At 42.3% G+C, this 26,431-nt stretch overlaps 1 protein-coding gene across 2 annotated transcripts in view; it reads left to right on the top strand.

Moving 5' to 3' along the window:
• SHANK3 (SH3 and multiple ankyrin repeat domains 3) overlaps positions 1-26,431 on the top strand; it is a 369,667-nt gene that overhangs the window by 104,199 nt on the left and 239,037 nt on the right. For both annotated transcript variants that reach the window (XM_084506714.1, XM_084506715.1), the window contains one exon: positions 11,695-11,761. In XM_084506714.1, the coding sequence (XP_084362840.1) occupies positions 11,695-11,761 (67 nt within the window). The remainder of the gene's footprint in view (positions 1-11,694; positions 11,762-26,431) is intronic.

The following is a 26,431-nucleotide window of genomic DNA, read 5'->3' as shown; positions in this document are numbered from 1 at the left end:
AAGTAAAGGCAATTCATAGACAGAATGCAAAAACAGACACAAAGGCAAATAATGCCCTAAATACCATGTGATAGTTTTATCGGGCCCAACTGATTTGCTGATTTGGTGATATTTGCTGAATGATCACAACCAATTGCAAAGTAAAAAGCTAAAGCAAAAAGCCAGTTAACCCTCTGGCATTCATTGTACTAACGCTTTCCTCCCATGACAATTTGCTGGTGTGCTTGATCCACTCTTGCAGAAGCATTATTATGCTTTCTTGTGTCCCATGTGTTCTTTACACACTTTGGTTGCTATATCTCATTTCATACCTTGACCTTTCTCAATCTTTTGCATCTGTCACACACATAATTGGGCCTAATAGCCTGGTAGTACTTTGAACGGTTCACCTTAAATCCTTAAAGATTTGCATTTTGATGTTAACTTAACATACCATTTGCATCAGCTTTTAGTACAATACAAACAGGCTGTTAGATGTATTTTCTTCTAAGATTTGTATTTTGTTGCTTTAAAATAGACATCATGGTCTGAACTCTGCAATTTGCAGTCATGTTGCCCAGGCAACAGAATTTTCTCAAATGGAGTGATTTTGTTAAAGAATGTCTTCACTTAACAATGGTTTTTCTAATTTAACTTAAATTTTAGCTGACAGTGTTTAGATTTATAACTAACTAATGACATCATATCTTGTGATGTTATAGAAGATAATACATCTAATTCTACTTATGTAGATTACAAGTGTCAGTGTTAAGTATACTTGGAAGGAAATGACAAAGATAGTTATTTTACACTTTAGCTAGCTTAGCTGTAAACTCTTGCAAGCTAGCTGCCATTGTTCCTCAACATGTGTAAAATACACAAACATCATCTGCTATTTAACATGCTTTAAAGAGTTAGTACTAACTAATGCCAACATTTTTTAGCTGTTGTGAAAATGTCTATACCATTATTTTTATTAATAAGCTCCATATTTTTCTTGTCCTCACTACAACAGTAACCTTGTTCTCCTCCATTTGTTCTCTCCTGTCAAGTGTTTGGATTGTAAGGGTTGTGGGTTTTTGTAAGTGTGTGCAGAGCCTACTGATTTTTCTCTCTACCTCTACTATAGTAGAAATTAAAATAATTTATGGAGGTGTGGAGTTCCAGTTGGCAGTTCACACTGGAGTGGTTATTCAACCTGTTGTGTATTAAAAATGTAACACATCTTCCTCATCCTTACTGCATTTGCTATCTATCTGAGAGGGAAAACGTATTTTTTGTACCTTTAAAAGTATGTTCGTTAAAGGTTAACGTTATAATTGATTACAATTTCTGACCTTTGAGAAATTTATTATATGCTTATAGGATCTTTGTTGTCTTCAATGATCAGATAGCATAGTAGCCAAGCTTCTACTAGCCTTTCTTATACTCAAAATTAATTAAAAACTTCCTCATAATATGGATTTAAGAAGCACGGTTTGCAGCAAAAATAAATAATTAGTAACTGTAGTGCCTAATTGTTCCTTTATGAATAGTATTGGTAATGTTTTCAACATGTGAGGCTGGCATCTCCTCATTTTGCCTGTGAAGCCAAGCAGAATTCAACACCTTTTGGGGTGCTCATCGTCTGCTCCCACCACCTTCCTTGTTTCTCCAGGCATAGAGGAGATTTTGTCTCTACAGTTCTCTGATTTTCTGATAAGCCAAGGAGATAACATGACTCTCTTGTGTGTGGATGTCTTCTCTCTCTCTCTTTTTTTTTTTTTTTTTTAAGTCATTGTGTCTCTTTAGGCCTATTGGGAATTAAGGATAAAACAACCCATTCCTCCTGAAAACAAAAATTCATTACCCTGCTGGAGTGCATACTTGGGCTTGATTCAGGGATGGAAATGCCACCAGTCAGTGCAGGCAGACCTGTCCTTCCCCACCCCTGAGGGTGGGATATATGGCTGATGGGGACCACCGGTTCTGTGCTCCTTGCTCACATACAGTCTGCTGCATGAGAATTGCAGTGCAGTGGGGTCTGTCACTTTTCTTCAAAAGCAGTTTAATTACCCTTGCTGCTAGAAGTTGTCTTACCTCAGTGCCACTCTGCCTAATTTAATCCTCCCATTATTAGATTTTCTCTGTGTTACAGAAACTGGAAAGCCTTGTACTTGAGCTTCTTCCCCATGTTGCAGTACCTGTGCACGGGGATCATGTCTCCACAGATAAGCAAAATAACTTTATTTCCTTCACATACACATCTTAAAGTAGCTTTTATAGCTACTGGATCACTTTTGTATACATAAGATCTTCCTCTCTGTTCCCATGTTCTTTACCATGGCTACTAGGAGCATCCCAGTATGTTAGTGCACACAGGTCCTGTTACTGTGACATAGAGAGCTCTTGACTAAACTCGTGTATATCTAGTTGATACATTCAGTTACTCTTTTTGGCTGTACAATTTTATCCTGAGAGTTTATGCAGAAGTTTTTTGTTGTTTGTTTGTTTGTTTTCCCCTTTGTGTTGCTTAGGCTGGCTGCTCTCAGGCAAACATCAGATTTTGGCTCAGATTCTGCTGTAGCCATGACCTGTCTCTTATCCCACCAGACTGTGTGTCTTCAGTTTTACCCTCAGAATCAATACCTTTGGCCAGGTGGTCATTACTGGCACAGGATAGGTTGGGGTAGGTTGGTGAGCAAAGCCACTGAGTAATGCCGTCCTTGACAATGTTTCTACATCAACAAATGCATTTTTAGCAAGTTATTTATATATAACAAATAATATGTATATAATCAATATATTCTGGACCCAATCTGAATATACTGTCACCAAAAAAACTAAATTTGCTGTATCATTTGTTTTTGGATACGAATGTCTTGAATGGAAATCCAGATACCACATTTTCTAGCTACCCTCAGTAGGCAATCAGCCCTGGAAATGTTTGTCAAATCTGCTTCACAACTATCAGCCAAGGAAACTCTGCATCCAGGCAAAGTAGTTTTTGTCAGTGCTTATCTCTGCTGAGAAAATCAGAAATTTGTTCTTAGTTTTTAATTTTTTTTTGAAAGGTAAGTGTATTTTTTTTTTGGCCTTCCGGCAGTGGATTGGTAGGATAATTGATCACCAGCCTTTTTGTAATACTTTTTTTTTTTTTTTTCCAAAGATTTAAGATGAACAAGCCCAGTTCTTTCCATTTTTCCTCAGTCTTCATTTTTTCCAAGTCTCTTTTCCAACTTGCTGCTTTCAATTTGTTTACCTCATTCTTAAAGACCTGTGTCCCAAAACTGAACGTATCAGTCCAGATGGGTCCTTGCCAACTTGTGATACATTATTGTAATACAAATAATTAAATTTGTCTATGTAATATCACCATTTTCTTGGCTTGTGTTTAGTTTGGGGTTACTGATGCTACCACACAATGTTTTTTGCTTCATGATGCTTAGCCAGTTATTCTCTGCCTCGTATTTATGCATTTTATTTCTCTGTTCCAAGTGTAACACTTTGTGCTAGACCTGAATTTCATCTTTCTGACTTCAGACATAGTTGTTTGTCAGCCAGACTCATAAACTTGTCAATCAGTGTATTTATTTGTTGATTTATGTATTATGCCTTCTTCTTTTAACAAGTTTTTCAAAAAAATAAGGAAATTATCAGTAAAGGAAGAATAAAATCTAATTAAAGTCTGTAGTGTCAAAACTGGCGTAAGGTATGCAGGCGAAAATAATTTAGAGAAGCATTCTAAATGCTAAATATGCATCAGTATTCTTAATGTACTGTACATGGTCTCTGAAGATTTTAGAAAACAAAGTAGATGTTGCGAGTGTAGTTAATATTTTTTGTGCTATGTAATTCATGAAGTATTGTTATATTTCTGAGCATGTTTTGAATAGCAAGAAAACCGATCAGATGAGAAAAAGGTGCAGTAATGAATGGAAACAATATGAATATAAACCCAGATACAGGCAAAAAATGCAACTGTAAAGCAGAGGGATGGGAAAAGGTGTGAGGCACCATTACTGAAAATATGAAGGTGAGTTCTGGCGTCTTAGCAGAATGAGAAACAGGAAGGAAAATAAAGAGGAAAACAGGTAAGAGAGGAAAACTGAGTTCATTTTTGAGAAAGCTGAAATTGCTTTTCTCAAAAGAAAAGAAATGAAATGAGAGAGCATAATCTTTTTCTGTCAATTCCTGCTCTGTAATTGAAACTTCAGCCCTTACATGGTTAACATAAAACTTTTTCTTATTTCAGAAGGGCTGATAGTTTGATGTGCTCGGATAAAGCTGTCACATGCAGAGCAGTGCCTTCAGCACGAGCAGACAATTCAGGTGGTGGTTCACACTGACCGGCAGCCAGCATCGTGCCAGCCACAGTGCCAGGGGAGCACGGCTGGGAGGCTTAGCGTGCTGGCTGAGCTGTGTGACTCCTCTACAGCAGGCTGTCTGCAGGGGGCTGGAAGCCACCAGGCAGCGAGGGAATGCTCATTTTGTCTCACATCCATGTGACTGATGCCAGGCAGCTCATTCTCTGGTTTCTGAGGTCAATGTTTTTGATAATTATAAATATTTGAGAGCACTGGTGATCCTCCTGTTCCCTGGAATTTCTCTAATTTTCCAAGACCCAGTATTTTAATGGGCATGAAAAGTTCCATTACTAGTTTTTCAAGACTTTCTGAAACTTACCAAGACTTGTCTATTTAATTATTAATTATGTTTAGAAAATACTATCAGCAATCTTCCTTCCTTTTAGTTGGTAAATTTCCATTCTGTATGCTCTGCCATTTGGGAAGAATTCATTCACCTTTTCCTATTAAATACCAGCCTTCTAGCCTTTTCTACATGCTGCCTACAATTGTATCATCTGCATCTTTGATGGACCAGGGACTTTGATGGACCTGTGATTTTTCTTCTTTGTGACAGATTTAAAATATTTTCTCCTTGTAGGTCACTGCCCTATTCAGCTTCTCTTATCAATCATAAAGAGTTAAACTCTAAGCTTCCCATTGCTCAAGTATAAGATAGCAGATGAGGAAAAGACTATCTGAGCATGATTGATTTTCTGTCATCATGTAATAGGCTGAAAGTTGCTTTCTGAGAGGCCAAGCATGACGATGCTCAAAGATTGAGTGTATATGCCAAATGAACGTGTACCCCAGGCTTGCCACTGTGCATGGGACACACATCCTTCTTTCCTGTGTGCTGCCTCTGTGGGCATCTAGAGGTATGTGCCTGTGTGCTGCTCCAGGTACAAGGCAGGCTGCTTACCAAGGAGCAGTTTTCTGAATAACTTCTTTTTTTATTATTTATTTATTTTACTTGCTCTCTCAAGGCTTTCTTCTTATCCTCATTTTATTTAATTTGTTTTCTCTCACTTTTCATTTGAAGTTTGTCTTACAGAAATTGATCAGGTTTCTGGCCTGGTTCCCTCCCACTCCTCCTCCAGTCTTCAGTGTGAGACTGATCTAATTCTGAGTCAGATGCCATCTCAGCTTCGATTATCCAGATGATGCTGCTGACTTGAAATCTTCCATGACCTGCAGCAGTCATGTTCCATTTACAGATGTTACACTGAAGTCTCAGCTTTGCATGGGAAGCCCTGAATTTCATAGAATCATAGAATGGCTTGGGCTGGAAGGGACCTTAGGAAGGAAACCCAGGATGCAGTTGGCCTTCAGGGCTTCAGGCACACACTGCAGGCTCATGTCGAGCTTCTCATTTACCAGAATCCCCAAGTCCATCTCTGCAGGGCTGCTCTCAATGCGTTCTTCTTCCAGTCTGCACCCATGTCTGAGGTTGCCCTGACCCAGGTGCAGCGCCTTGCATGTGGACTTGCAGGTTCACGTGGGCCCACTTTTCTGATAGCTCTCAGGAGGTCTGTCAGAGGCAATTCTAATTCTGATGGTAAGGACTGTTCTCTACATGCTGCCCTGTCCTTTGAGAGCATCCTTTAGCACTGGCTGGACCAGAGGCCAGACTATGACTAGCTCTTTCCCAGAAGGACTGGCCTATCCTCTTTAACCTGTGCTACCTTCTTTACACAGCAGCATCCATCATGACTCCATGTGAACAAGGCAGTTGAGAAATGTACTTATTTATGTCTCCCCTCTCTCCAGTGTCTGAGATACTCATTTCACAGAAGTTGAAAGGAACCTCTGGATCCATCTGATTCAACCTCTGTGCTCAAGCCGGGTCTTCCAGAACTGCTTACTCAGGACCATAGTCAGATGGCTCTTGAATATTTCCAAGAATGGAGGCTCCACAATCTCTCTGGGGAATGTGTACCAGTGCTCAGTCATCCTCAGAGTAGAAAAGTGTTTCCTGATGTTCCAAGAGAACCATTGCCTCTTGTCCTGTCACTGGGCACCACTGATATGAGACTAGCTTCTTTTCTCCAGCACTGACCATCCATGGACCTTGCATTCAGCACTCTGTGCTTAGATCTCTTAGGGTCTGTTTAATGGCACCGTGAAGTTTCTGTGCAGATGCTGTATAGCTCTGGCCAAACCTGTCATTATTCCTTTGCAGAATCTTTCTCTGAGCCTTCAATAGATACCACCAACCCACTTCTTGTCTCTGAGGGAAGTCAAAGATCACTTCCACAGCCTTTCAGCAACGCAGCCAATTCATGGAAACTGTTGGCCCGTATAGCTGCTATTGTGTGCATCGCTGCTCTGGCCTGCAAGTCTCCAAAAGCAGGCTGTAGGGGAGGTGCCTCCCCTCTCCATCCCCCCATGCCAAGACTGATGGCTTCAGCTCAAAGACTTCCTGAGCACAGCATTTCTAAGCTGCCTTGTTGAGGTTTTTTAGCTTCCCAGGAGTTCAGAACACCCTGTTCCCCTTGATGGAAGAGATGACAGCATTACCTGAGTCTCTTTAGGATGGTCTTTTAGTGCATCTCATTAGGAGAATAATCTTGTTTTTCCGGTAGCTCCATATGCCTCATCTGAATGTACTGAGAAGATTCTCTATCTCTCTTGGGCTAGGGCTGAATGGTGAATGGTTACAGCTTTGAAATTTTTTTCTGTTTCTCATATATGTTTACCTGTACCCACTGCCTGATGCAGATCATTAGCAGATACTCCTTGTACACTTAGTGGCAGAATGTTAGTCTAACCGCTTGGCTAAATTGCCTCTTCTAAAGCAAGGCATATGTGTGTGGTCCATAGGGAATAAAATAAAATAAAAAAAAAAATAAAAAACTCATTTGCTGTATAGACCTTGGACAGTAAGTTGGTTTGCACGAGCAGAGGGCATTTGAGATGCATTTGTCTCAGATCAGCTGTATAGTTCATGCACAGGAGGCCTGTCTATTGCTTCCAGGAACTGTTTGGTCTACAGTGTAGTCATACAGTGACTGACCCCAATGACACTTCCTGAAAGCATCAGACTAGCTGCATCAGTGCAATATAATGGCAGCACACATTGCTATGAATGTATCTAGATTTTCTGCTCATATGGCAGTCCAGATGGAACTACCATATGTGAGCAGTGGGAATGACCTAGTAGGAGTGCCAGATTTCTGGAAATCTAGAACAAATGTAGAAGATGCTTGAAGTCTGTCTGGCCAAGTAAAGGTAGACAACATTGAAAAACATCCAGATATATTTACTCAGGTAGCACTGCTATAAATTGTGGTGATTAAAAATAATAGTTTAGTACTCAGTTATGTGGGAGGAAACCATCAACGATGGAAAGCCTCAGTATCTAGAGACGTTTTGGGTAAAGTGGTTTGGAAATAGTTGCCATCATGAAGTCCGTCATGGTTACAGGATGCTTCTCAGGGTCTAGGGAAAGCTGAGTAGCTTAAAAGTGTTATGACACTTAATGGGCTGCCTACACCAAAACAAAACAAAAAAAGAGACTACTTTTCCATGGAAGATCCACGCTCTTCTTGCCCAGCAGCATCACTGATAATTGCTTCCTTCTGACCCATTGAATCCTATAACCAATGCAGCTTCACCTTTGCCTGCCTCAGACATGGCTCTGCTCTTGCCTTATCTTTGCTGCCTTTGCACCCAATACTGTCAGTATGGATTTTGCACACCTAGGATGATAATGGCAAAGTTCTGGACTTCTTTGATTGTTGCAGTTTGCACCTAAGAAATACCTCTAAGAACAGGGTTTAATGCAGAACAAAAACTATGGTGGTTCATTTGATTCAGCAAAAATCTTTTTCTGCTTCTCCTCAAGTCAGAGGTTCAAGTGAGTGGGGGTATGTACGTTTTCGGGTACAAAAAATACTCAAAAATATCATTTTCAGAGTCACGCCCAGTGGCATCTACTCACTGTTCTTCTGTGCTTCATCCATGCAACTTCCTTTTGAAGGTATCATCAAAAGCCACTGAAATTTGCCATCCTCTCTTTTTCTTCATACCTCATGGAGATCTTTATCAGTTTTTGTGTCAGCTGGAGGCTTCCCTTAAATCAGATAATCAGATGTGTTTGGCTAAGACTCTGACTCATGTCTTGTTGATATGCTTTGCTACTCTTCAGTCTCCCAGCCCACCACTTTCCTTCCATTTGAGACCTTTACAATATATCTCCAGTGGTGGCAATCTGTTAGCTTCAAGTGTCACAGGACCTGTCCCTTCCTCAGCAGAGGGAGGTGGTGCTGTGGATATCTTTAGGGACCAAAGAGCAGATAATGTTAATCCATCTTGGACCTCCCAGTGTTCGTACTTGTAAGCACAAGTTCAAGGTCAATATACTCACTATTGTACAGTCATTGCATCAGGAAAAGTCTGTTTTTTTCTTTTTTTTTTTTTCTTTTTCTTTTTCTTTTTCTTTTTCTTTTTTTTTTTTTAAATCTTTAATTCTCAGGAGAACTGTTTTTCATGTTTCCTGTGTAAAATACTGTGTTGCAGGTTGGAGCCCTCCACAGAACTAAGATCCTGGCCGTACTGGCAGTCTGCCTTCATGGTGGCTGGTGGGACTGGGTAACCTCATGCCCATGGCTGAGTCATGGGCTTTAATGGGCAGCTCAGTCGGTCCAGTGGTGAGCTGTCTTTCTACAACACTGCTAAGTAGATGGATATCCTATAGATGTAAAAAAAAAAAAACTCCCCTGATCCGTAGGAGACTCAGCAAAACAGATTTCATGTTGCTCTGTGCTGTGGCTTCTCCTCCCTCAGAAAACTGTGGGACTCGAGAGCTGGAGCCATGTTCTGTGGTGACCTGCTGTCCAGGGCTCGCACGGTGTCTGTCGAATACAATCATTGCTGGGGAAACCAGTGTGCCGTGAATCCCCAGCTGAGGTGACAATGCAATAAGGGAAATCCTTTCATCTCCTTTGCGTTTTCCAAGTTGGATTGAAAAATGTAAACAGCAGGGCTCTTCTCTCTTCTTAGGGATTTATGTGAGATTATATTCTTAGCAGACTTCTTATTCAGCATGTTTCTTCTCGCCTTTCCTGGAAGTTGTAACAGTTCCATGGCTATAAAAGAGAGTGCTTCTGTTGCCTGCACATAGGGGTCCCATGTCAGCTGTCAGACCTCCCTGCTGGGTGGTGGGTGAGGCCGTAGGAGACCTCCACCACCTGCAGCTTGACCAGGAGGGATGCCATCGGGTATTTGCAGTGACAGAAGCAGTTCACATTGCAGCATGTGCATTCACTATAGAATCATATGTTTTGGATATATCTAATGAAACCCATAATTTTTACTTTGAGTTTGGATTTTTCACCGAGACAGTGTTAATTGTTTGAAGAACCTTGAAGTTCAAATGCTTTTTCTAAGTTCTCCTTTCCAGTCTTTTGTTAGTGTGGGTATTTTAGCTATCAAACCTCCCCAGATTCTGGTCATTTGTCCTTCTGTACAAAAGCTTTTGTTGCCTGTTTAGAGAATGTGATGTTTGGGCCAGTAAGCCTTGTATATGTATATAGAGAGACAGATTACAATTGGAAGTAAGCTTGGGGGAAAACAGCAATTCTTACTCTTTTTTCTCTGTTACTGTGGCCTCATTTTGAGATTGCAGAAGGGTTCATTTCTTCCAGCCATTACTGATCTCTTACAATTCTGGCTGAGGAGTTGCAGCATGAATTCTAGGACTCAGGAAAAAAAAAAAAAAAAGCCATATAAACATTGTTGAGCTATATTGAGCATTATTGAGAATAGTAAGACTATTTCTGCTGATAAAGGATCGTAGTAGAGAGGTGTACATGCTGTACTGAGTCACTAAGTTAAAAATATCCCTTCATCACAAGTTAGTGGTAAAAATGCAAATGAATCTCGTATTTCTAAAAGCTGTTCTTGTAGGAGGGCAGGAAAATGTTTAACAGGCAGCTGGAGCTGCCAGTCTTGCTCTTGACTCTGTCGATGTCTGGACTGATTCAGTTTCTACTAACTGCCTGATCAAATTTGTTTGTCCCATATGTCACTCCTAAGTTTAAAAAAGTGTGGGGATACAGCAAAATGGTCCCAGCATGGACAGGCAATATAATCATCAGTATCTCAGCCTGCTCGTAGAGGTGTTTTCATGCTCTGAGCAGTAGCACTTTTTTTTCTACTGGGAATCTATCTGGTCCAGCTGGTTCTCATTCCCAAATCAGCTGTAGGTGCTGCGCTGTCCTCAGGGGTTCCTGCCATGTAAGCATGATATGGATATGCTGCTGCGTGGGCAGGAGAGGCACCGGTGTGCAGGGGCAGTTGTATCAAATGCAAGACTTTAACAGTTCGGTCCAGCACAGTTCTTCCAGTTTAATATTCTGAGGACCAGCAACTGACTTCATGTTCTGCTACCCACCTCACTGTGGTTCTTTCACATTTTAAAAGAATATTTTTGGACCTTGTTCTGAAAAAAACATCACAACTAGTTTGGAATTACTAGCTGTGATTCAATGCTGTATTTCCCACCACCCTCACCCCTTCCACCCTCCCCCCCCTCACAAAAGATATAAGAAATCAACAAAGAGTTTATGTAATGTCTCTAGTCTATCAGTTGAGTACTTGCTTCAAGAGAGTAGCACGTCAGTCTGTTTTCTCTTACTCATGTTCTAACCTACCTTCTTGAGGACTGCTGGTGTTCTGCTGTTCTCCAGGACATGAGCATCTGTGGAAGCAGTTCCTGGAGAAAGGCAGACCATGTCTGTGTGTTCCCTTGGCCGATCCACATTCAGCTTCCCCTCTTCCCCTGTCCTTTTGAGTTATTTAAGATTTTTCACGTGGAGAGAAACCACAGGATGGGTGTTGGGTAAAGCAATATTTAATGTTGTCTAATATGTTATGGCTTTCCTGGCGTAAGCTGCTGCAGCAGCTGAGTGGAAGTGGTTCCTCAGCCAATGCAGCCTGGAGTGAGCAGGAGCTAGTCCTGGGGACTGTGCAGGTAGGACATGCAGAAAGCTGGGTTTCTGGTAAGCTGCTTTTCATCATCTAACTGTGGTTCGCTGAAAGCCTTCAGGCTTGAGAAAGCTAGTCAGTACCTGCAAGACCTAAAATTAATTCCTAGCTGGTGTTAGGCATATCACCACCAAACTCTGAGGAGATGGGAATGGTTGTCTCTGAGCTATTTGCCACCTTCTCATTGCACAAACAATCAACATAAATTCTCCTTGCAACGCTGAGAGTGTATTTACACCTTGGGGTTACTGACTGGGTGAGCTGAGGCAGAACAATTGTTGGCTCTGCGTCCACCATGGAAGGCAGCTGTTATTAGTCCATATGGCGGTATCTGTGCAAGCAAGCACGGGATCAGTGCTGTTCAGAGCTGCTCAACTGTCTTCCCTCCCTCTCTTTTCAGGTGGCCATCATTGCAGGAAATTTTGAATTGGCTGAAATCATCAAAACCCACAAAGAGTCCGATGTTGGTGAGTTTGATCTTTTTTCTCTCCACCTTTTCTCCCTTTTTAATCTTACTGTAGAGTCCAGGACTATTTTAGAATGGATATGTTAATTGGTGGTTTCCTAGTGCTGCCTGCAGTGATCAGTGGAAGCTGCAGCCTGCAGCTAGTTTTGGGTCTTGGGAGCATCAGGACACATCTACTTTCCTCTCGGGGCCATCATTAATCAGTGAGTTTATTCAGTCCAGTGTTTGCTTGTGGCTGCTGCGATTAGCAAACTAAAGAATTAGACAGATTGGTCTGGAGTGGGTCTGAAAAGCTCTTTGTGAAATCCCTTGCCTTTTCTCTCTCTCTGCATCCTTGAAGCCCTTTCATATCAGAGATGCTCTCATGCTAAGACTATTAACTGGACTTGGTGCAAGGAGACGTGTCCTCTCTCTTAGTAGCGATAATGGAAATGGAGCTGCCCCACACTGGAGCTTCTATAAGAAAAAGTGAAGTAGTATTCTGGTATTGTTTCTTTATGGAGAAATATTTTTGGATTTCCTGTTTATCTTTTTTCCTTGCAGCACGTCCTCTCTCCTCCTTTGGTGTAGATATTGTCATGAAATATATGTCATGCAAAGCTGAATTTTAGGTTAAGTATAAAATCATACCACTTGTTGAGTTTTCCTGAATTGTTCTAGAAAGTTGACTGGATCAGAGCTCACTAGAGCAAGGGACAAGCCAATGTAAAGAGTTAATTCTTGGTGAATGTGAAATCCACAGAAAGTACAGAATCATAAGGCCATATCCTCGTTTTGGCTGGGATAGAGTTAATTTTTTTTTATTGTAGCTAGTGTGATGCTATGTTTTGGATTCCAAAAAGACTGTGGAATGGCATACAGCAATTCAGGTAAACGCATGAGACGAGCAGAAGTAGAGGTTATGACATACATTTCTTCTTTCTCTCTAATCTTTCCCCTTGATCCTTTCTCAGAGAAATTTTTGGGAAGCCTAAATGACGTAGAAGTTAAAAAACTTTGTATGGAAGCCATAAATAACTACTTGTACAATGGAAAGCTTTATTTCTTTCTGTCTAATTGTGTCAAACTTCCCAGAACGTATAACAAAGGTGGATGTTTTTGTTGAGCTCATTCTATTTATAAGGGCAGTTGGAAATCTGTAAGCTTGCTGTGGCAAAGAGATAAAGAGTGTTAACTTTCTATGTTCCCTTCTTTCTTGTGCTGTTCACAAAGACTTTTTTGCTCACTGTTGTCTCAGTGCATGTACCTCCACAGAAGGTAAAGAATCATCAGGTCATGTCCTGGTTTTGGCTGGGATAGAGTTAATTTTATTTGTTGTGTCTAGTATGGTGCTAGTTTTGGATTTATGATTAAGACAGTGCTGATATAACACACTGATGTTTTAGTTGTTGCAGAGCAGTGCTTACACTGAGTCTGAAACTGTTCTTCTTCATGTGCTGCCCCGCCAGCAAGGAGGCTGGGAGTGCACAAGAAGCTGGGAGGGGATACAACCAAGGGACCCAGACTGACCAACTGTATGATATCATGCTTAGTAATGAAAGCTGGGGATAAAGAAGGAGGAAGGGAGGAAAAGAGGGGAGGAGTTATGGTGCTTGTCTTCCCAAGTAACCATTGTGCATAATGAAGCCCTGCTTTCCCAGAAATGACTGGACATCTGCCTTTCAATTGGAAGTAGTGCATAAATTCCTTGTTTTGCTTTGCTTGTGAGTGCAGCTTTTGCTTTACTTATTAAATTGTCTTTATCTCATTCCATGAGTTTTCTCACTTTCATCTTTCCGATTCTCTCCCCAGTCCTGCTTGGGTAGAGTGAGCAAGCAGCTGTGAGATGCTAACTGCCTGCTGGGGTTAACCCACAAGAAGTCATCAAGTAGAAAGACTTGTACAGCCTGAAACAGCCTTTGAGTATTGGGCTTGGTTCTTGGAAGTGGCAGTGTGTTTAGAAACCTGCACCTTAACCCATCCTTTTATGGCTTCTTTTCTCAGCTAACTATCACTGATGCTGAGGATTTGCGAGAAGAGTCAGAAAGGATGTGAGGAAAAGCCAAAAATTTCTTGCACAAGAAAGCCACCCTAGTAATTCAAGAGGAAGGAGACTGCAGTGAGAGGGAAATTGGACTAGATGACCTCCAAAAGTCCCCTTCCAAACTAAATTTTTCTGTGATTCCATATGTGATTGAATGGCTCAATTATTTTTCTTGAAAAATGGCATGGATGAGAAAATGGCATGAAAACGTGTTGGGTAAGAATGAATTGTTCATGTTCTAGATACGGCTGTTTATATAAAATAGGTCAGATAACAGTTGCAAACTAATCGCACACAAACCAGCAGGTCCAGATGGTATCCACCTGGAGTCAATGGGACTAGCAGATGAATTTCCCAAGGAAGGAGAAATTGTTTTTTGAAGTTCATTAAGATCTGAAAAGTGTGAGTGTCTGCCTGGAGGAGAGCAGATTGGCATGATTTAGGATAGGGAAGGGGTCAGGGCTAGGCAGTCTGGCTGTTTCTATTCCTTTTTCCTGATAGTTTCATCACAATAGTTGCAAAAAAACTAAAACAATCTGGTAGGAAAGGGTAGAATTATACGTGATAGTGCAGCATTGTACATGATAGCTCTTGGAGAAATCTTCTCAAGTTCCTGCTATTAGGCAGCACTTGTCTGTCTGTGAGACAAGAGCTGGTGGCCCCCACCATCAGGAATATTCAGAGAGGACCTGCTGTGTTAAGGCTGTGGAAGGAAAGATAGTTAGCAATAGCTTTCACTCCTTGCTGCACAGCCTTCTGCACATAGCTGTAGTTTCTGGCTCTTAGAGCATTCATCAACGTTTCTTTGGATCAGGAGTGTACTTCTGAGGTGGAGCTGGCTGTCCCCAGTTGCTGTGATTTGTCTCACAATGTACAGTAAGTCTGGAGAGTGTGAAGTGAATTCTTTTAGGTGAAAATAACCCAAAACTGTGCTCCATCTGATGTGCTCTATCTGCTTACAAGCATTCAGTTCATGGATCTAGCTAGGGTTGATATAGTTTAAGGAAGATGCCCAAAAACGTCCACAGAGAGGATTTTGGGTGATCAGTGCCTGCTCTTAACAGCCTATTGGGCTGCAGGACTTCTTGTGCAGTTTACTCCATAGTTTCCTGTGCACAGTTCTCTGTCCTTTCAGTCAGTGCAGGCACCAAGATCTGCTTGTTCCATCACAGGCACCAGCACTGAAGTTGAAGATAGAGTGGAAGGCTGCAAATCCAGGGAGGGAGAATGTGTTCTTACAAGTGGAGAACATTAGCAGATATTATGGAATTGGGCTGTTTTTTTGTTTGTTTGTTTGTTTGTTTTTCTCCTTTTTTTTTTTTTTTCTGATTCTCATATTTTATGAGTCTGCAGATAGAATGCCATGTATAGTAAATGCAGCCTTTTCTCTTGGTTGGACCTGAGAGGTTGGATCATGAGGACTTGGCAATGAGACTACAGATCCTCTGTGTGCTTGAAGCAGCATAGCACAGTGCTTGTTCATTAGCGGTGGTCCACTCTTGCCCATATGGGAGTGGCTTCTTTGGAATGGCAAGGGCAGCCCTAACCCTCTTGCGCATAGCTGCAGAACCTGGTCTCTGAGCATGCCAGGCAGATTTAGAAAAGCAAGGGATGGCAGAGGAAAAAGGCTGCATGTCTATCAGGAACACCAAGATCTGGTCAGTGGGAAACAGTGCAAGTGGGGCTGCGCCTGAACCTTCGGTCCTCTCTGGAGCACCACCATCAGCCTCCTGGCATGTCCATTTGCTTGTTCCATCAGCTTTCAAGTCTTAAGTCCACATCAGAATTTACCAGCCATATGTGTAACTCCATTCAGTAACATCAGGTGTGTACCACATGACCTGTTTTCCACTAAAACATTACCAGATTACCAGTAGTGTTAATTGCACATAGTTTTTATTTATTTATTTATTTATTTATATCAGTTGGATCACTTGTCAGCTGCTCAATAATTTTCATTATCCATCTTTCTGGGAAGTTTTCTTAGCCTGCAAATTTTTAAGTGTTTGTTTCAGCTAATTAGTAGTTTCCTATGCTTTGTCATCATGATGTGATACAAGTGCCTCTTTCTGCTTCTTTTAGAATTTACTTGTACATCTACAAAATGACCAAAAAGCTTCTTAAAATTTTCCTCCATTCTGAAAACTGTTTTTTTTTTGTTGTTAATGTTTTAGCTCCCCTTATCAATTTAGAGTGTATTGCAAGCCTATATTGATTTCAGTTATTTAAACTTCAAATATGGAAAATATATTTTGCAATACCAATTGATGTTTTCATTTTGCCACTTTTGTCCAACTAGGCATTTAACCACAGCTGTTTTATTTTACAATTGTGGTATTGTAACTTTGCTAATTTTTTTTGAACTCCTGTTTTTTTATTCGTATTTACTCTATCTGCATGGAAGTAGATCTGGAGAAAATAATGTAACATTATCTCAATACTGAGAAATTAACCTTAAGCAGTACATGTACATAAGACTGATTGAGGATTCTTTTTTCTTATGCTGAATATAATCAGGTCATGATTCATGGTCACTAAGCAACCACTAACTTCAAGTCAAAGGAATTAATTCATTATCAGTAATAGTGAGACCCCAAAGAAGTATCCTATATTATGTAAAATATCTTTTTTGTTGGGGAATTACAATCTGTATCAGATCACCAGCATTTGTTTGCCAAACTGAAGTGCACCATAACAACATTTGTTTTCTTTAGGTGTACAGGCAGGGGTGGCTGAGTAACTCATCTCCTCTGGTATGGTTCTGCAGCTTCACTGACCCACAGTGGTCCTTGTTTTTGGGATGTGTTAGACTCTTGGCCCATGTCTGCTGAAGATCCTACAGCCCTGGCTTACTGTTAGTTCTGTATGGGTAGAATTGCTGGCACAGTGTCTTCCTCTCTCCTGCTACCTTGGGACAGATTTTTTTCAAGGTTTTTAGGTCAGAAGATGATCTGGTCACCTAACTCCTCATTAGGTACCCATCCCATACCGTGATGCATGTGGCCTAGTTTTCTTCTCTGTGTCAATTGCTGCCAGCATATTAATTTAAACCATGACACATCAGGAAGATTACATGAGGCTTCGGGCATTGAATTGTTAGTTGTTTTTGAAGTCTCAACTTTATGACATTTTATAGCTCAAACCAAAGAATAAGTTATTTCTCACCAATTAAGGTGTCATGAATCCAACCTGAGCTCAGTGTTTCCTTTGTCCTTCAGGTGCCTTCCTCATCCAAAGCCTGTCCCAAGTATCTCCATGAACTCTGAAGCTGTATGTCAAAAACTGTGTCTGTAAGCTCAGTCTGGGATTACCCAGAAAGTGGAAAAATCTAACATCTTCCAATTCTTCCAGCAGATAGGATGCTTTGGGGCTCAGAAAAGGAGTGTCAATGACAACAATGGTAATGGTCAAGACCCAGGAAAGGGCAACTGCAAAAAGGTGGACCAGCAAACCACTTGTATAAAAACTAGTGCCACAAAAAAAAAAAAAGCACAGAGGGTGTTGGTATTTGGAGACTCCCCTATGAGAGGCACTGAGGCTCCCATTTGCTGCCCAGACAATCTCTCTTGAGAGGTTTGCTGCCTGTGTGGGGCCCATATTTGTGACATAACAAAGAGGCTACTGAGCTTGGTTAAGCTGGAGCACTATCACTCATTCTGCTCTTTCATGTAGGGACAACAGAGGCTGTGGCCTTCCATTGCTTAAACAGGGCTTATAAGAAGGTTGGAGAAGGATTCTTTACTCAGGTAGATAATGATAGAGCAAGGGGGAATGGTTTTAAACTGAAAGAGGGGAGATTTAGGGTGGATGTTAGGAAGAAGTTCTTTACTCAGAGGGTGGTGAGGCACCGGAACAGGTTGCCCAGAGAAGTTGTGCATGCCCCATCCCTGGAGGTGTTCAAGACCAGGCTGGATGGGGCCCTGCCAAACCTCATCTAGTGTGTGGTATCCCTGCCTATGGCAGGGGGGTTGGAACTAGATGATCTTTAAGGTCCCTTCCAACCCAAGCCATTCTATGATTCTATGGTTTATTTTTTTCATGGAGAGTTTGACAAGTTCCTCAAAATGATGCTGATGGGACAATAAATTTTAAGACCAGAGTGGCCAGTATTGTGACCTTGTGGTGAAAACTCAAACACTTGCACAACTCTGTGCAAACTTTTGCATAAGTTTCTTATGCAGAAAATTTCTATTGTGGAGTATACTCTTTCCCAATATACGATTTTGTGACTCTCTGTTAGCTTGGCAAACAGCGACTAGCTTCTGTTTATTTATTTTCTTAGTTTAGGTCAGCTTGACCAGCTTCTGAGCCTTTGCATGGCTTTATGTTGAACTCTTTCTGCTTTTTAATATCCCCCCCAAAAAACATGCAACAGTTTAACGTTCTTTTTAGCAATGTTGACTGCATTCTGATGCATTTTTCCATAATAACCTTATGGATGAACAGACTGTGCTACCCTTTTTCAGGGACTGATACATCTAGTGGTTATGTTAGCTTTTCTGCTCACTGCATTGGTCTTGGAGCTTGTCTGTAGGTGGTTTGTGTCAGGAATCACTGGCCTGTTTCAGTCTCTCCTTTTTCAAGGAACAGTTCTGTACTGTATAAACTATGTTTGTGTTTCCCAGCTGCTTTGTCTTGCATCAGGAAGTAATGAAATGTGTTCAGGTGATCCCATCTTAACAAATGCTCGAGATTCCACTGTGTCAGCACCCTCTCTCATATGCTATTGCACCAGCCATGGCATCACCTGCAGTTTTATTGCCAATGATCTGTGTTTGTCTATAATGTGTATATATATTACCGTATATACGTCCATATATAGAGAGGTCATTGGTAAAGGTAAAAATATAAATATTACTGTAACAAGAACTGGCTTACTGGATAATATTGGAAATATTCCCAATTGTTGCTCTTCGTTAATGATTGATTATTTTGTCTTACTGTCAGTTAAAATCTGCCTTAGTATCTTGACAAGTGGTAGCATGTAATCAGTATCATTACAGTGAAGTCAATGGTTTCACCCAAGCTTATTATTTTTGTCAGTGAGATTTGAGTTCTTAAAGCCATCTTGGGTGATATAAATTAAATTCTCATGCTTTATTTTTCAATTCTTAAGTGTCCTGTTTCAGTGTGTCTAGTCCTTTCCTAGAAATGATATAAAGCTATGCTTTCTGTGGTTATCTGAATAATCCCGCTGACCCTTTCAAAACTGCCTCCCTGTCCACTGACACATTTTAAAGAGTATTATAGATATAGACCAATGATTCAGTGAGTTGTATGGCAAATTCTTTTGAACATTGCTGCAGAAGCTTTTGACCCGCTAATTTGAATGTATATAACTGAATAAACATCTGTTACTGCTATCCTTGGAATTGTGGGGGGAAGTTTTAACCTGTTTTATTTCTGAGTGCATTTTTGATGGTATGGAGGTATGTATAGGAATTATTTTCAAATATAGATCAGAAATACTTGTTTGATGCTTCTGATTTTCTAGTCATCACTGTTAATTTCATTTTGTCACTCCTGTAATGGGTCTATGCAGTTGCCAGGATTTCCTCTGTGGGGATTTGAGCAGTGGCCTAAGAGTCCAAGCAGGACACTAAATGTTCTGAATATGACAAGGAGAAGCAGAGGAATGAAAATTCTTGCAAGGAAAATCTTCCGGTTATGATATGCATCAGGCTGATAAATATTGTCTGAAGAGAAAGTCTGACAATCTCATATCATGTACTACTCACAGGTGAATTGGAAGCACATTTGAGGACAGTTTGTAGAGAAAAGCTAGCAAGTTTGATTAAAATGTATTTTTAGCAGTTTCAATTTAAGGTTTACAAATGCAGAGAGAAATCTGTCCCCAGCTACGTAGGGCTGACACTCTGAGTGGGATGGGGCAAAAGACCTGCACTGAGATGGAGGAGTGAGGTAGGAGGGGGTAGTTCTGAGGGGCGATGTCCAGGGATGAAGCATCACATGAGAACATGAGAATGGGTAATTGAGAGGCAAATGAAGATGACTGAAGAAATCATTAGAGGATGATTTTTTTTTTTAAATTAAAAAGGTGTGTGTGTGTGGGGGGGAACTGACTCCAATTCCTATCAGTGCACTATTTCTCAGTAGTGAGGTAAATTAGCAGTTACCTTGCTGGAGCTAAGGGGGTGGCTCTGGTCTGCCTGATCATTGTGTACTTTTCCTTTAGTTTTCATTCCTGGAAAAAAATACCTGAAAGGTCTCTTGGAGTATCCTCTCTCTCCTACATGGAAGAGAAGCCTGAGCGTCAGTGTGCCACATGAGGGGAGATGCTATGTGCCTTCTTCGTTCTGCTTAGTAATTTTCCACTATTAAAATGTAAATGTGGCCTCTCAGCTTGGAACTGTGGAGACATTTGCACTTCGTGCTCTTTTGCTCTTTTACATGAATATTTAACATCAAGCCAGTAAATCTCTAAATAACCTCAGAGTGTTGATTACATTTTGGTTCATTAGCCTGAAGCTTGGGATTGTTTGGAGCGTGGTCCAGGTGCCGCCCAGTGACAGTGCAGCATCTCGGGGCCCAGAACTCCTTGGGGAACCCTGGCTACGCCCTGCTCCTACCACACCTGAGCAGCAAGGGGCATTTTCAACCCAAGAGCCATGCATTTCTCCTTGTGGAGGGCAAAAGCAAACACGGAAGTGTCAGATTAACCAGGCTGGCTGGAGCACGGTTGTGCTTCTTCGAGCAGCGCTGTCATGGTAACTGAAGTGATTCATTTTGCTGCGAGAAACCCAGTAAACACACTTTGATTAAACTCTTGAGAAGGTATAGAAAAGAATCTTCAAAGCTGATTGTATGAGCTGCACAAAGTTGTTTTTTGGTGCCTTTTTTTTTTTTTTTTTTTTTTTATTGCTCTCACTTCCCTCCCTTCCCCATTGGGAGCAGTGGGTTTGGGGGTTGGGAAGAGGAAGCCTTTGCTAGAACTGGCTGCCTCACAGCAGGCTGAAACCATCCTGTCTCTGCACCTGGTCGCTGCAGCTCAGGCTCAGCAGTTTATTAGTATTGCCAGTTTCAGGTAGTTTGAGGTGCAGTGAGAAGCTGGCTTTGCTGCCTATAGAACTAGCCAAAGCATGCCTTGGGCTCCCCCAGCCTGGTCTTCCCACTCCCGTAGGGAACAGCAACCCCATCCCTCTGCCTGCGCTGGGCTCACTGACCAACTGCTGTCCACATTGCTGTTGAGATAAGCTGGCTGACAGGTTGGCCTGGACTCTGGGAGGTCATGCATGATATACTGGGGCATGCTGTGGGCAGGGCCCAGGGGACAGGGTGGAGTGCCACCACCTTCTGGTGCTGGGGAGTCCTTGGATCAGTGAACACACATCTAGTGTCCTGCAAGAGATCCCCAGCAGGAGAACCTGCCAGCAGCCCTCTCCAGTCCTCCTTTCCAGCTATCTTTGTAGTAAAGAGCATGATTTCAGTCTCTTTCGCACTAGTATGAGAATGACTGGCAGGGAATGGGGCAGAGTTATGTCTCAGTGACAAGTCAAGGCTCACTCGGTGGATGCAGTGGGGAGAGCAGCATGATGGATACCTTTGATGGATACCTTGCTTAATGTGCTTCTGATCAGAAGACAATTAAGTTCTCTGTAAAGCTGAGTGACCCAATTTTTTGTTTGAATGAAGCTGTGTCATAATGCTGGAGATGGTTGGCCCTCAGGGTTAGAGCCAGTGCAGCCAGACAGGACCTCAGCATCCTCACTGGCACCTGTATGGTAGCTGAGACCCTGCTGTCCCATAGGACAACCTGGCAGACTTGTCCTCTTGTGCTTTTAAGACAGTAAATGGGCCTGGGATTATTGTGCATTCTAGAGACCTAGATGTCATTACACGTCATTTGGCTGTTGCAAGCTTGTGGCTGTTCTGTTTTTTTCTCTGTTAGGTAGCCAGAGCCTCTGAAACGTGCTGCTCAAAACAAAGAGTGATGGTTAATTCAGCATTTTCAGCCCTAGCAGGAAGTTCTCTTTCACTCATCTCCCAAAGAAGTGCCGGGTTTCCCCCAGATTTTTGTTTTTCAATATGCAGTGCTCCACCAGGGAGAGAAGTAAACAGCAAATCACATGTGTGTGTTGTTGGTCTCCTGCTTACTGCTCCTAGAAAAGGCCTTTTTAAAAACAGCAGTAAAGGTTCCCTGGTGAGCTCCCAGTACTGAGCGAGGCTCTGCTGGAAGTGCAGCTCTCATCGAATCACAAAATCATAGAATATCCTGAGTTGGAAGGGATCCACAGGGATCATCAAGTCCAAATCCTGACTCCACACAGGACCACCCCAAAATAAAGCCATATGTCCAAGAGTGTTGCTCAAATGCTTCTTGAGCTCCATCAGGCTTGGTGTCATGACCACTGCCCTGGGGAGCCTGTCCCAATGCCTGATCACCCTCTCAGTGACGAATCTTCCCCTACCCCCCTGCCTGACCCTCCTCTGTCCCAGCTCCATACCGTTCCCTTGGGTCCTGTCAGATGGGTCCCCAGAGAGCAGAGCTCAGCGCCTGCCCCTCCACTCCCCTCCTGAGGGAGCTGCAGGCCGCCATGAGGCCTCCTGTTCTCTAGGCTGAACAAACCAAGTGGACTCAGCTGCTTCTCATACCTCTTGCCCTCAAGGCCCTTCACCATCTTTGCAGCCCTTGTTTGCACGCTCTAACAGTTTTACATCCTTCTTATATGTGATACCCAAAAGTGCAGCCTCACCTCAAGGACTGTGTGCAGCAGTGCAGAGTAGAACTGGACAATCACTTTCTTGTCCTTTGCACAGCTGCCTGTGTCACTGCCTCAAGTGCATGGTGGCCTCAATCTTCTGTCTGCTGCAGCCCCTGGACATGTTCCTGGTACCTTTGTTGTCTTTGTGCCTGTGCCAAGTGCTGATTTTCTGCTGGACTTCCTTGTGGAAATAAGTGCACCCATAGTACCCTTCAACACCAAACAGCCTCTACCATTAGCTCGTCCATTTTGAGGTCCATTCCATGGATCTGCCTCAGCACACCTCCCTGTGCAATGTGGGTATCTCTTCTGTCCTTTCTGCCATCTGGCCAAGGCACAATTTTCTCTCCCACGGTTCTGCCACATGCAACAGATTTTGTCTCCCTTGCTGTCTTCATCTCATTGCATAGCACAGCCGAACATGTTTTTATATCTCTCTGAATATATCTAATTGCTGTCGTGAGAGCAGACCCAGGCTTGCGTGTATCTATGTGGCATGGCATCCAGACTGGCTGGATGTAAGTCTGTGTTTAGATGAGGGCTCTGAAGAATCTCTGGAGTATCTGGAGAGAAAAGTCCTATACTGTTCATACAAGCAATAGCTGTGTTCCTTTGATTGCCATCCTCCTATGAAACTGCCTATATGTGTGCTCATCTGTGTTCTCAATTAAAGCCAAGCTTTCCAGGCCAGGTGTCATCATCCCTGGTTCACTAACCTCTCTGTAGAAACTGGTCTTGCTCCAGTTGCCTTCCCAGGCACAGCGACCCAGAAACAGGCAGTCTAGACTCCAGAGGCTAGGCACTAAAGTTGGAGCAGGCAGATTTCTATCAGCAGTACCTCTGCACTGAGGCTCCCAAGGTCTTTGCAGAGTCCCCTGAGCTGTCCCCTATGTGCCAGGGTAGGTGCCCTGGGTCCTGGGGTATAGCTGCCTTGGCCAGGAGACATCAGGGCATGCTGGACACCTGAGAAAACATGGAACTTCACACGGTATGCATGTGTGGCATATAAAAGTCTCTGCTCCTGTGATAGTATTGGAAAGCAATTTTTTTCACTCGTCGTCTGGACTTGTGACTCCCTTGCCCCTAAATTGCACTTTGGCAAGTGAAGTAAACTGTCTTGATCTCACCTCATGTGCGGTTACTGTGTGCTGGGGAACAAGTTAAAATTAGTCAGTGCAGGTATCTTCCTGTCTGTCAAGAGATTGCCTTTGCAGCTGTAATACCATTTTCTTAACACACTTCTAGAGTTAAACAGTCAGGAAACCTTGCCTTTGCAGTCTATTATGTGACCTGGACAGCTTCTTATTTACTCCTGTAAATGCCATGTTATGCTGTAATTCAGGGACTCTTATGCTTGATGTTATGATAAATGGATTAGTGAGTAGCAGAGCGGTCCTGGACTTTTTTCTGCAGCCCTGCTGCTCTTCATCTCTGATGTGAATTTGAGACAGTGGTTATGTTTTGCGCTGTTTTTACAGTGAATTCTATAATTTTGGTGTTGGGAGTGAGCACTTTGCATATGTAAGGTGATGACTGTGCTTGTGGAGAGCGTGGAAATGGGTAACCAGGTGATTAATTTGACAGCCTAAATTAAAGAATTTACCCTGACCTGTGTCAGAAATTATAAAGTGCCTTCCCTTTCACCAGGGAGTCCTTGAGCAACCTGTTTGTGTCTCATTGCCTAATAATTGGTGCTTGCTGTGAACATCTCACAGTAAAGTCTGTACCACTCCACATCTCCTGGAGCGATGTCCGTGCTCGTTGCAGTTCAGGCTTCTGCTACTTCTCAGTTAAGCTGAGGCTACCAGGATCAGAGATCTCACATAGACTAAAAGGATCCATTGTCAGATGTGCTGCTTTGTTTACTTGCAAGATAAGTCACTGCTTTTCAATTTTTCCCCCTTTTCTCTTATATTGAATGCTAACAATGTTTTCCAGATTTTTTTTTCCAGATTATTGCCCTGATTTATTTATTTATTTATTTATTTTTCTCATGAAGGACCATGCCTACTGCACAACTCTGGCCAAGTTCTGCCAGTTCTAGTTCAGTTGAGTAAAAGCAGCTTGCCAACGAGATAGTTTTACAGTGAGCTTGTACACAATTATTTCAACATACAGCAATGTTTATTTTTTTTTTATTTGTTTGGTTTTTTAGTTTTCTAAGCAGTTAATATCTAGAAACTAATAATTAATTTATAAAGTGCACCAAAGCAAACCAGACCATCTCCTGCTGTCTGAGGTTTTCATTGCTGTATTCTTGTTTTCCTCCTCCTTTTTTTTCTGGCTTTGGTGCCAGGACCAATGATGCCAAGCCCAGCCAGATACAGAAGAGTGGTGACTGCACTGGTGCCACGGCTGGGCTGTGGCTGCAGATCTGGTGCACTTGGTGACTGCTTTGGCCTACTTGTAGTAAAGTATGAGGCCATGCGTGCGCAGGGGAAGCACAGTGCATACTCAGCCTGACTGGCTGATGCAGAGCTCCAGTAGCCCTAGCTGTCTGCAAAAGACTAACTGCTGCTCCTGGTTTTGTCCAAGACAGGCAAAGAGCTTGCCAGGCACATTCTTGTAGATCTTGATTTTTTCCTTGGTATTTTCAGTCTAGCAAAGTTTAATATGGTGTGGTTCCAAACCTTGCATTTCTCCAGCTGTGACATTGCCTCCTCATAGAGCACTGTTGAGATCACCTATCTGGGGCTTTGCTCTTCCCCAGTTTAGATGTAATGAGCTCAGATTAACTCTGTTCCTGGCAGAGTTGCACTGAGCTTGTGTTTGGTTGACAGCCACTATGAGTTCACAACCTTTCGCAGGTTACAGTCCCATAATCACTGAGTTTCACCTATGTTTTGGGTTTCTGGAAGCACACCATGGGTGTACTCATTGCTATTTGCCTTGGCCTTCAGTTTGGAAATGTATTCATGACACTAACTGATGTGCTTTCATCATTAGTTGGCATTCAACACTTATTTTACTAAAAGTAATTAAGTAATTCTGTTTTTTGTTTTGTTTTGTTTTTTCTCTTTTTTTTTTTTGTTTATTTGTTTGTTTTTCAAGAACAACGCTTGAAGTGCATGGATTGCTTTGGTTTGAAAACAGGTATTAGAGAGTAGCAAGGAACTTCCTTGCATTTCCAGTGACTAGTTCCAATTTCTAATAATTTTTAAATCTGTCAGTTACTGTGACATGCATCCATTTAATATTTGCTTCTCTGATTTTTTAAAGTGGTTTTCTATGAGAGGTGATATAGTACAAAATAAAATGTCTGGATGACACACAAACTCAGGCTGGCAGTCCTTGTCGGCCAAACATGTTCAGTGTTGCCTTTGAAAGGGTAGTAGTTAGCCCTGACTTTGACTTTGGCTTCAGCTCAAGTGTATTGCATTGATGGGGCTGGCTACAGGTTAGTAAGTCCTGTTTGCTACAGCCCTGCAGACTCCCACACACCTGAATCCACAGCACATTTTATGTGGCCTGGACCTTGCATCTTTCCATCTGATATTTCTTGTTCCTTCTGGGTTCCCATTTTGACCTGTTTTTCCTGCAGGAATGCGAGGCACTTGCAGTGCTGCAGCCATGGGCAGAGATGCAGGGACATCTTGATCTGGTGCTGGGCTGGGAGCTGGGCTGAATCGCTGTAGGGAGCACAGAGGCTGCCGGCAGAAATCCCCCACCACGTGGTTGGGACATCAGAGAACAAATGCATCGAGTTGCTATGACAACTGGAAGATTTACAGGATCCTGAAATTCTTGTACTTTGAACCTAAATTATTCCTCAGAAAAATATTGCAAGTGTGGCTGTGCAGCACAGCTGGAAAGTGCTTTGAAGGCATTCAGTCAGCAGTTAAACAGGGTGAGAGACCTTGCTAAATGTCAGGCAATGTCCTGTTCAGATACCTGGCCAGTCCCTTCCTCTGAAGCCTGTTGGCTG

Source organism: Aythya ferina (assembly GCF_964211825.1).
Source record: "Aythya ferina genome assembly, chromosome: 1".
NCBI lineage: Eukaryota > Metazoa > Chordata > Aves > Anseriformes > Anatidae > Aythya > Aythya ferina.
The sequence above is the reverse complement of the archived record's forward strand: the minus strand, read 5'-3'. Positions and strand labels throughout refer to the sequence as shown.